Raw genomic sequence first — 12280 nt, 5'->3', positions numbered from 1 at the left:
AATTGAAAAGCTTTTGTACAAACAAAACTACTCTAAGATTTCAAGGAAAGAAGAAAATCGGGAAAGAATTTTTGAAACAAGTATCTCAGAAAAACGCCTCATTTCTCAAATATATAGGGAACTGAATCAAATTTATAAAAATATAATTAATTTCCCAATTCATAAATAGTTAAAAGAATATGAAAAGACAGTTTTCTGACAAAGAAATCAAAGCTATCTATAGTCATATGAAAAAATCAGCTAAATTGCTATTGATCGGAGAAATGTAAATTAAAACATCTCACACCTATGAGAATGGTTAATATAACACACACAAAAAAAGGAAATATTGTATGTTGGAGGGGATGTGGAAAAACTGGGACACTGGTGCAGTTGTGAATGGATCCAACCATTCTGGAGAGCAATTTGAAATTATGCCCAAAGGGCTATAGAACTGTGCATACCCTTTTATTCAGTAATACCACTTGTAGGTTTATATCTCAAAGACATCTCAAAAAAAGAGAAAAAGACCCATTTGCCCCAAAATATCTATATCAGCTTTTTTTATGGTTGCTAAGAATTGGAAATGAAAGGAATGCCCATCAATTGGGGGATGGCTAAACAAGCTGTGGTAATGATGGTGATGAAATATTATTGTGTTATTCTAGCTTGAAGCTGGAAGGTGACAGGATGCAGCCATGTTTGTTCTCAGCTGATTCCTGGATGGTGGTATTTATTCAGTCTAATAGAGTTGCCTGGGATGCTGAAAAGGGGAGTTATTTGTCCAGGATCAAACAACCAGTCTTTCAGAGGCAGGATTTGAATCCAGGTCATCCTGACTCTGAGACCAGCTCTCTGGCAACCACTCATGCTGCCTCTCATTGTTATAAATATGAAGAGTAAAAATAGAAGTAGGAACAACAGCTCCTTCAAATATCCCCTGAGGTACCCTCCAGCTCCCAAATCTTATGATCCAAATCTCGATGCATGAGATGTCCTTGAATTCTCAAAGGTTGTTCAAGCTGAGCACAAATTCTAGGTCTCATAGACCCAAGGAAATGACTTCCCAAGAACTAGCCTAGCCAAGATCTCAGTGTTCATCATTGGAAGAATAGACATCCAAAAATGATTTTTTTTTTAGCTATAGAAACTCATGAAGTCATCGATTAAGGCATGGAAAATGGTAGGAGCATCCACAAAGGGAATCACAGAACCTTAAAGTATTGAAGACGTATAAAGCAAATGTTGATGCAAGTTTGCAGTTGAATCAAAAATCATGCCCTTAAAAATAAAACAAACTGAACACACACACACACACACACAAAGAAATATTATTGTGTTATGTTATAAGAAATGACAAACAGGATGACTTCAGAAAGGCCTGGAAAGACTTATAAGAAATGATGTATAGTGAAGTGAGCAGAACCAGGAGAACATTGTGCACAGTGACAGCAATATTGTTTGATGGAGAACTGTGAATGACTTAACTATTCTCAGCAATACAATGATCCAAGACAATCCTAAAGGACTAATGATGAAGCATTCTATCCACCTCCAAAGAAAGAACTGATATTGATGGAACACAGACTGAAGCATGCTATTTCTCACTTTCTTTAGTTCTTTTATTCAAATTTTCTTATACAAAATGACTAATATGGTAATAATGGTTTACATAATTGTACTTGTATAACTTATATTTGTTTGCTTACTGCCTCAGGGAGGGAAGGAGGGATAAAAATTGGAATTCAAAAATTTAAATAAAAATATTTATTATTATTAAAAAATAAACAATGTCCTTCAGAGACTGAGTGACTGGCCTACATGGGCTGGTCCCTGTTTGAAGAAATAAAAGGGAAAAACCTTAGTCATAATTTAATAATTGATTATCAATAAAAAATAATTGCTTCTCTCAAACCCCTTCTTTTTGTTGTTATCCAGTTGTTTCTGTGGTGTGTGACTCTTCAAGATCCATTTGGGGTTTTCTTGGTTTTCTACTCCAGTTCATTTTATAGATGAGGAAACTGAGGTGAGCAGAGTTAAGTGATTTGCCCAGTGTCATACAGCTGGTAAGTATCTGAGGCTGGATTTGAGCTCAGGAAGATGAGTCTTCCTGCTGGCAGGTCTGGCACTCTAGCCATTGTGCCACATAGCTGCCCACCCATCTCATTTTATAGATGAGAAAACTGATTCAAATGAGGTTTAATGACTTGCCCATAAATGTCTGAGGCTCAATTTGAATTCAGGTCTAGGTCTGGTGCTCTATTCTCTGTACCAACTAGCTGCCCGACTGACACACAGTAGGTATTTAATAAAATTTTCTTTTACTTTTCCTTAATTCTCTGAAGAGCAATTTCTTACCCCAAAATAAAGGATGCAGGTTAGAAATCAAAGGTTTTTAAATGTTGTTTTCGACAGCTGGGCATGGATGCCTTTGTCAGTTCAGTGGGGCCTATGACTACATGCAGAACCACGTTTTTAAATGCAAAAAACAAAAGAATGAAGGGAAACAAGTACTTATTAAATGCTTAGTTTGTGCCAGTCACTGGGCTAAGTATTTTATGTCATTGTATATTCCATGCCTTTCAGCCTCTCATTTTCAAATCCCTTGGAGATAAATACTTGTTTCTCTTTTAGTTGGGACATGTTTGATAATCACCAAGGCCAGATGAGGCAATAATTCTCCTGTAGAGCCATCTGGCAGGGATTTCACCTACCCTGTACTGTTTTCATGGCCTCAGTTTCTGAACACACTTGTGGGAAAGAATCCTGCAATATCACTTGGAGAGGGGCAGAGTGGATAGAGCCAGAAATCCCTGAATTTGAATCTAGCCTCACACATTTATTAGGTGACCCTTCCAGTCTTGGTTTCCCTAACTGTAAAATGGATATAATGATAGCACCTCTTTCACAGAGTTGGGGTAAAGTTCAAATGAAAAGTGTGTAAAGTTCTCTGGGAACCTTTAAAGAACTTCCTTAAGTGTGAATTAATCGTTATTAAAATCATATTATATCTGCATCTATGCCCCTCTCTCCTCCACTGCTCCCTTCTTTCTCCTCCATCCCCAGCCTTTTCAGGTTCCTGCTTTTTAAAGTTACAAACTAGTTAGATTCTCTTAGAGATTAAACCACAGGATCCCAGGTCTAGAGATAGAAGGGATCTTGGAGATATTCAAATCTAATCTCCTCATTTTATAGATGAGGAAACTGAGACCAAGAAAGGTTACATGACTTGTCCAGGATAGCAAAGTTAGTAAGTGCCTGAGGCAGGATTCCAACTCAACTCTTCTGGCTCCCATTCCTGTGCTTTCTCCATTATATTGTGCTATCTCTCAACCCCCTCATTTTATAGATGGGGAAACTGAGGCCTCAGGAGGCTAAGTGGCCAGCCCAAGGTCATCTAGATGGTGAGTGACAGGGTCAAGATTAGGGCCCAGTCTTCCTGACACCCTAGACCATGGTATCTCCATTGCCCTCATTACCTCTTTCTTTCTTTGCCCAAGATGTTCATCATGTTCATCATTACTCAGCTCATCCCCTTCATGGAGGCACTGAAGTGTATGGCCGGGGAGTCTGAGGTGGATGGGCAGTGCTGCCCCACCTGCCCACCAGGTAGGTCAGAGAGTTTCTTTCTCCAGAATAAATCACTCTCTTACTCTGGTAAATGTCTATCTATTCTAGACCCTCTTCCTTTCTTCATGTGTCCACTTGAATTCTAGAACCATAAAATCTCAGAGCTTAGAGGGACCATGGGGTGGTGGGGGGGGGGAAGGGGGGGAAGAAATCTAGTCTGATCACTTTCCACATAGGAATCTCTTCTTGAATACTTTGGGGAATGGAATGCTCACTACCTTATTAGGGGTTGGATGGGATGAATGTATTCAGTCAGCAGGCTTTTATGGAATGCCTCTTGCATGGATAGGCATAGTTTGTCCAAAGCTAAAGATGGTGGAGAGAAGCCAGGAAGTTGCCTGAGATCTCCCAAATTTCCCTTGGAAACATTAAATTAAGCCTATAAATGAATTCTGCAGCTACAAAACCTAAAAAAAATGGAGTGAAATAATCTTCTGGCTTAAGATAATTTAGAAGGTCTTCAGGAAAGGTCTGTCTCACCCGGAAAAAAAGGGAGCCCAGTTCAGCATAGAGGGTGTCTGGGAAAACCAGCAGAAGGCTCTTAGCACAGCACAGATCAGCAACTAAGGACCCTCAGTCCTAGCTTAGTAAGCTAGTGGCACAGCAAGTCAGTTGTGAAGCCCCTAGCTTCAATGCAGAAGGCAATCTGCCTGCTGGAGTATCTACTACCCCAAAGGTGCAAGTAGGCTGGGCCATCCCAGTGTAGTGAGCAAGTTGCAAGCTGTTGTAACCTCAGAGCAGAAAGCTTGTGATCAGACCCCTGGCTCCCAGCAAAAGAACCTTGGGATAGTGCACTGTGTATCCCAGGAGGAGAATACAACCTTAAAATGCACAAAATAGGCTAAAATATGAATAAGAAACAGAAAAGAAACTTCATCATAGGAGACTACTTTGGCAATAGGGAAAACCAAAAGACAAACTCAAAAGAGGACAATGTCAAAATGCTTACATTAGAAGCCTCAAAGGGGAATTGATTTCAAGACCAAAAAGTCCTTTTGTAAGAGCTCAAAAGGGATTTCATAAATCAAATAAGAGAAGTAGAAGAAAAAATTGGGAAAAAATGAGAATTGTGCAGGAGAGTCAAATAGCTTGGAAAAAGTACCATTGGTCAAATGGAAAAGGTACAAAAGCTGACTGGGGAAAATAATTCCTTAAGAATCAGGATTGGGCAGCAGGCAGATTGCCTTCTGCATTGAAGCTAGGGACTTCACAACTGACTTGCTGTGCCACTAGCTTACTAAGTTAGGACTTCCACCTTCACTTCCCAAGTGAAGCTAATGACTCAATTAGACATCAGGAAGAAGTAAAGCAGAATCAAAAGAATATAAAAGTAGCTATGGGGCTGAAAGGATAAGAAAGAGGGAAGAAACAAGTTAGAAGAAAACATAAAATACCTCTCCAGAAAAACAACAGATCTGCAAAATAGATCCAGGAAAGACAACTTAAGAACAATTGGAGGGGGGCAGCTAGGTAGCACAGTGAATAAAGTATTGGCCCTGGATTCAGGAGGACCTGAATTCAAATACAACTTCAGACATTTGACACTTACTAGCTGTGTGACCCTGGGCAAGTCACTTAACCCTCATTTCCCTGCAAAAATGGAAACAAAAACAAAAACAAACAAACAAACAGAACAATTGGATTACCTGAGGGATATGGCAAAAAAAAAAAAAAAAAAGCCTGGACAGCATATTTCACATTATCAAGGAGAACTGCCTCAATGTCTTAGAAATAGAAGAAAAAATATTCATTGAAAGAATCCATCGATCACCTCCTGAAAGAGACCTTAAAAAGAAAACTCCAAGGTTGTCCAAGGCTTTAAGGAGTTTAATGCAGGACTGTATGAATTGGAAGGAGGACAATGGGTAGTCAATGAGTTAAGAGAAAGAAGTGGAGAAGTCCCCCAGAGCACATCTCTGATTTCCTCTGCCTTCCCCATGGGCTTCAGAGCCGGATGGGGTACAGAACACTTATTCAGCAAATGTTGATTGCTGGAGAGACTTGTCATTTTTGCCTAGAGCACTGATTTCATTAAACTCATCATAATCACCCATTCCTGCCAAGGGCTTTCCTCATCACTTGGGGATGTTACATCCGTTCACTTGAAATCATTCTCACTTCTTCCCTCTTTCTCATCCTCACACCCCAGAGCTACTCAATCAGTTGCCAAGTCCAGTCCATTTTATCTCCACAACATCTTTCACATTCATACACATAGTGATCCCATACAGATTCCTCCCTAGTTTAAGCCCTTATTAGTTCTCATCTGGGCAAGAGCTTCTGAATTGGTCTCTCTGATTCCAGTCTCTCCTCAAAGTGGCATATTATATTCCCCTGTTAGAATGTAATCTCCTTGAGGGCAGATACTTTCTGTTTTTTGTCTTTTAATTCCCAAGGCAAATCTGGTGCCTTGCAGATTTGTTGTTGTTCAGTTGTGTTTGACTCTACATATCCATATCTGGCATTTTCTTGGCAAAGATACTGGAATGGTTTACCATTTCCTTCTTCAGCTCATTTTACAAATAAGAAAACTGTGGAAACAGGGTTAAGTGACTTACCCAGAAACACAAAGCTGGTAAGTGTCTGAGGCTGAATTTGAACTCAGGTCTTCCTGACTTCAGGACTGGTGCTTTATCCATTGTGTCACCTCACTGCTCAGATTAAGCCTTGCAGACAGAGAGTGATTAATCAGTTTTAGGCATATTTCATTGCCTGCTGTGTCCTTAGGAATGCTATTCTGGATAAACTCTAAGGCTAATAAACTTTGATTCTGCCTCTTGTACTTCCACCTTCACTTCCCAACAACCTACTATTCCCTTCTTGTGTTTTCCCTGTTTCTCCATGGCAGTGACCATTGAGGCCAGCTAAGATAGGGCCTAAGGTTCCCACTTGTCAGAGTGCCATGGGATTTTAGGGACCAGTTTGACTCCTGGAATGCCCACTCGCTACCTATGTAACCTTGGCCCAGTCATTTAGTTTCTTCATCTCTAAAAGGAAGAGATAGGAGTAGGTGACCCCTAACTTTCTGTGTCCTGAGGGTGTCTTCCAAGTTTTGAATTCTATGTCCTGAGCTCCATCTTCCCTCTGACATTCTAGGTTCTGAGGTCCCTCCTGGCTCTGATATTCTATGTTCTAGAGTTCTTTTTAATTCTGGCATTCTAAGTCCTTGTTCTGAGGTCCCTTTCAGTTTTGACAGTGTGGGTTCTGTGGTTCTATGGATTGGGTTATGGATGTATACCATCCTTATTCTCATAGTAAACCATCCTAAGTTTCATAGGTGGCCTTGGTAGCCTCCTTGTTCTGGCCTACAATGTAGATATGGTGGTGTCAGGGTGGTACTGGGACCAGGGGGGCTAGAGTGGAGGGACTCTTGCAGGGAGGGGTCCTATTCCTTATTCTTAATGCTGACTATTTGATACCATTAGGTTTCAGGGTCCATGAGCCGTGCCGTACAGTGAGAGGCATCACGTGTGTGCCTTGTGAACCCGGGACATACACAGCACAGCAGAGTGTCCTGAAGAAGTGTCTCCAGTGTAAAGTCTGTGACCCTGGTAAGAAGCTCTTCAGAGGCCTTGGGGTCATCGAGGATCCTGGAGCTAAGCCAAAGCCCAATTTCTCCTGGTCTCTTTCCTGAGTTCTCTAGTTTCCCTGGCAAAGGGAGAACTGGGTCCTGAGAAAGTCATCAGTCTTGGACCTACCCAGACAAGATGGGGTAGGGGTGAAATTGACAACCCAGAGAGCAGGAGCTGAGCAGGAGATGAACCAGGTTAGGAAGAGAGACACTGGGAGTGTTGTACTGGCAATTGGGAGACCTGGGTTCTATTTCTGGCTTTTCCTTGTGTGACCTTGGACAAGTCACATCCATTCTTTGGATGCCAGTTTGCCTATCTATAACATGAGGGGTTTGGGCTAGTTCCTAAGTTTCTAGGGCATGGGACTTCCCACCTAAGAAACCCAGGATAGTTTATTCACACTCTTATACAACCCTAGAACATAGACTATCCAAGCTAGAAGGGAACTCAAAAGGGAGTATTTAAAATGTCTAGGTTTCTGAAGGGGGTTAGCAGAACAGCTAGTCCTCAGGAACTTGTGAAAGAGGCTGAGTTAGTTCCTAGGTCCCTGATAGCTTCTTAAATGTGGCTATCTATACCTTCCTGACCTCTGGTGATAGGGATACAAGGGCAGTCTCATGACCTGATGTTTTCTCCTATCTTCTCAAAATCTCTCCCTATAACCCCCAGCTAGGCTTGTCCCCCCTACCAGTATTGTAGCATTTCAAATTACCTTTCCATTTTTCTGCTCCCTTCTGAGGAATCCCCTGCTCTCAGTTGCCTGCCAATGAGGATTTATGCTGCATAATTCATTCATATTACATTGTGGATCACTGCTAATATTGCCCTTTCCTAGAGTATTTCAAAAATATGTTCCTGTTCATCCCAAGGAATGAATTTCTTTTTTTTTTTTTAGTGAGGCAATTGGGGTTAAGTGACTTGCCCAGGGTCACAGAGCTAGTAAGTGTTAAGTGTCTGAGGCCGGATTTGAACTCAGGTACTCCTGATTCCAGGGCCGGTGTTCTATCCACTGCACCACCTAGTTGCCCCCAAGGAATGAATTTCTAAAGATGAATTTTCACCCATAGTGATAGGAGGACATCCCTTGCCCATGACCCTGCCCCACTTTGCCCCTGAAGCCCAGGTGGGTCAGGGCTACATTAAGCTGGAGAAGGGGGTGGGTATCCCTGTTGGTTATGTAATGGGGCAGAAAGGCAGGTGAATGCTGCATGGTGGAGATGGCCTTGCTGCCTACCTCATCCACTTTGGCTCTAAGTATTCTGGAATTTCAACTTCTTTATTTGAAGAGGCTGTTTTGCATGACTGGGAAATCTTAAGCATGCCAAATCTCTTGACTGACACTGGGGATACTTCTTGCTCTTTTTGCTCCCCCATTTTACTTTTTTCTGCTTCCCCAAGGAACTGCCCACCTGTTCTCCTCAGGGTCTCTCCCCTCCATCCCCTGTGGAAGGGAGTACAAGATAACAGATACAGAGTTGGAAATCATCTCATCGAGGACCCTCATTTTACTGAGAAATTGACCCCAAAGAAGTTGTGACCTGTCCAAGGTCACAAGGCACCAAATAGCAGTCAGGATTTGGACCCAAGTCCTACGACTGCAAGTTAAGCACTTGCTCACAGCTTTTCAGCTTCCCCTCCTCCCATCTTAGACACATCCTTTTTTGGAGTCTGAAAAGGTTTTCACACCATATATTGACACCAGGTGATGCATTGGGAAGAATCCTAGATGAGAAGTCATAGAACCTGGGTTCAAATCCTACCTCTGCCATGCACTATCTGTATGATGTTGGGCAAGCCAGTCATTAAATATAAATGAAGCACCTCCTATGTGTCAAGAACCATGTGAAGTGCTGAGGACAACAAGAAAGGCCCTTGAAAAGTCCAAAGGCTTCTAAGGGGGAAGAGAACATAAATACCTCTGTAGAAACATGATATAGGCAAGATAAACTGGATATAATACGGGAGGAGGCACTAGCATTAAGGGAAATCAGGAGAAGGTTACTAAACTTCCTGGTCTTCAATCTGCTTATCTTTAAAATGAGAGGGTTTGGCAATAACAAATCAGTTCCCTTCCAGCTCTTGGCTGTTGTTTGTCCTTCCTTCCTTCTTCTTCTTCTTCTTCTTCTTCTTCTTCTTCTTCTTCTTCTTCTTCTTTTTTGGTGAGGCAATTGGGGTTAAGTGACTTGCCTAGGGTCATACAGCTAGTAATTGTTAAGTGTCCGAGGCCAGATTTGAACTCAGGTCCTCCTGAATCCAGGGCCGGTGCTCTATCCACTGTACCACCTAGCTGCCCCTGTCCTTCTTTCTTGAAGAGGACCATGACATCAAGAGGTGACATCATGACATCAATGAATTGAGTTTAAGTGAGGCAGGGCTATGTGAAGTCACCAGCCTCATTCTATCCTTGGGAACCATATCCTCTATGCATTTGGCTAGGAGATTTGGGTTCTGTTAGCTAAGCGGTACAATGGAGAGAATTCTGGGTCTAGAGTTAGGAAGACCTGATTTCAAATCTGACCTCAGATGCTTCTAGCTGTTTGACCTTGGGCATCACTTAACCTCAGTCTGCCTCAGTTATCTCAACTGTGTAAGGGGCTAAAATCCTAGCTATACTATCTAAAATCTTATGAGTGGTCACCAATAAATTATAAGCTTTAGCAAGAGTTTAGACTTTTAAACATTTATTAAGGAGAATAAGAATTTGGTAAAGAGAGAGAGAAAGACCTAGATTCATCTATCTATCTCAAGGAGCTACAGTTCTGCTCCACTCTCCATGAGAGTCCTGGCGAAAGAGACCCAGAGCATCAGCCTTGCCCCCTCTTCCTCCCACAAGCAAACATCACTTCCTGACACCAAAGACAAGCCACATGGCCTTGCCCTCAGAGGCCTTCTTCTCATGGTGGAGCTTTCCTACAGTAAGTCTCCAGCAGGTGGCATCATTCCAATTGTTACAACTGTAAAATGGGGACAATAACAGCACCTACCTTCTAGGCTTATTGTGTAGATCATATGAGATTATATTTGTAAAGCTTTTAGCACAGTGCTTGGCACCTGGAAGATAGTTATCTACTTGAGAGCCAATGTGGTTTCAGAAAGTGCCAGGGAAGGGTCAATATAATGTTTGTGTCCCCACAACTCCAGGACGAATGCCAGGAGCATTAGATCCAAGCAAGGCTTCTAATATTGTCAGTCCTTTGGGCTTGTGGAAAATTATGTTAAAATTTGTTTACCCAGAGAAGTTCATCAATATTTTAGATCAATTTCATGATGCTGTGCTTGCTGAGGTTCCGGATAATGGATTATTCTCTCCTGCCTTCCCAATCATCAATGGAGTAAAATAAGGCTATGTGCTTTCTCCCATAATTTTTTGCATGATTTTATTTTTAGCAATGTTCACCTTCAAAGAGGATGAATATGGCATCAAGGCCAGCTACTACACTGATGGTAAATTATTTAACCTGAAAAAGCTACAAGCCAAGACTAAAGTGGAGGGAGAGTTGGTGCATGCTTTTTTGTTTACAGATGATTGTGCACTCAGTGCAGTCTCTGAAGCTGAGGTGCAACAAAATATTGATCCATTCTCTGCTGCTTGTGCTAATTTTGACCTAAGCATTAAAACCAAGAAAACACAGGTTCTCCACTAGAGGGGGTGGTGGAGGTCTGTGATTTTACTTGACTAGGTAAGGAAACTCCTTCTATCAAAGAATGTGGGCACCTTGTCTGTAAGTCATAGTCTTAGAGCAGCCTAGAGTGATCATCCAGGATCCCTCAGCCACAAAGGATCTGTGGGGCAGCAGTGGAGCCCAAAGTTGTATGGGTTACCACAGGATGCTCCCTCACTGGAGCTTTCACAGTACAGGATAGATAACCCTTAATTGGGCATGATATAGAAGACATTCTTGCTTACAAATCAAACTAGAAAGCCTCAGATGTTGTTGTTGTCCTCCAGGATCTCTTAGTATGGTTGGGGAAAGAAAAAACAACATAAAAGATGCAGCCAGCACTTAAGGTTCTGTGCAATGTGCTGTCATCAGAGGCCATGTATTTCCTATCCCAAGTCATCCTGGGTTCCTCACTATCTCTTACCCTCTATATGCAATCTATGTACAAGGCTTGTTGATTTCACCTTTGCAACATTCCCCTTCTCTTGTTGGACATTGAATCCTCCCTGGCACAGACTATCTTCACCTCACACCTGGATTATTGCAATATATGCTGGGGGATCTGCCTATCTCATGTCTCTTCTCACTCCATTCCACCCTCCATTCAGCTACCAAAATGATTTTCCCAAAGCAGAGGTTCAAACATGTCACTGTCCTCCTCAGTAAACTTCAGTGGCTCCCTATCACCTCCAGGATCAAAACCCAAATTTTCAAAGCCCTTTATAATCTAGCCCCCTCCTACCTTTCCAGTCCTATTACACTTTCTACCCCCTCCTCATTCCCCACATACTCTGTGACCCGGTGACACTGATCTCCTTGTTCTTCCTAGCTGAGCATTTTCCTGGGCCATCCCTTATGCCTGGAATTCTCCCCTCACTTCCACCTCATGGCTTCCCTGGCTTCTTTCAAATCCTAGCTAAAATCCTACCTTCTACAAGAAGCTAATCCTATTCCCCCTTAAGTCTAATGCCTTTTGTGAGAAAATAATGATTAATAATGGATTTCGGGGAGGGGGGGAGGGACCCAGGGACCCAGTTTTAGTTGGATTGCTTTCTCCTCCACCCACCCCACCCCCCCATTGCAGAAAGTTCAATTCTCAGGAGGCAGGTTTTTTTTTTTGTTTGTTTGTTTGCTTTTAGTGAGACAATTAGGGTTAAGTGACTTGCCCAGGGTCACACAGCTAGTAAGTGTCAAGTGTCTGAGGTCATATTTGAACTCAGGTCCCCCTGACTCCAGGGCCAGTGCTCTATCCACTGTGCCACCTAGCTTCCCCAGGAGGAAGTTTTAATCCTGTTCAGGGCCAGTTCAAAATGAATGGAGATACTCTTTTGTCTAGTTCAGTGAATTGATGGGATCAAACCACACCTTGACTTCTCTTGCCTTGCCCTTGAAAGATGGTCTTTTGCATACTTCCCCCTGATGTCATCTGGTAGAGAT

At 42.2% G+C, this 12280-nt stretch overlaps 1 protein-coding gene across 1 annotated transcript in view; it reads left to right on the top strand.

Moving 5' to 3' along the window:
• The window catches only part of LOC122748179 (tumor necrosis factor receptor superfamily member 14-like), a 39097-nt gene that overhangs the window by 16943 nt on the left and 9874 nt on the right, over positions 1-12280 (top strand). The window contains exons 2-3 of the mRNA XM_043993863.1: positions 3431-3588; positions 7035-7160. Coding sequence (XP_043849798.1) covers positions 3431-3588; positions 7035-7160 — 284 coding nt within the window. The remainder of the gene's footprint in view (positions 1-3430; positions 3589-7034; positions 7161-12280) is intronic.

This window comes from Dromiciops gliroides, chromosome 3 (assembly GCF_019393635.1).
Source record: "Dromiciops gliroides isolate mDroGli1 chromosome 3, mDroGli1.pri, whole genome shotgun sequence".
Taxonomy (NCBI): Eukaryota; Metazoa; Chordata; class Mammalia; order Microbiotheria; family Microbiotheriidae; genus Dromiciops; species Dromiciops gliroides.
The sequence above is the reverse complement of the archived record's forward strand: the minus strand, read 5'-3'. Positions and strand labels throughout refer to the sequence as shown.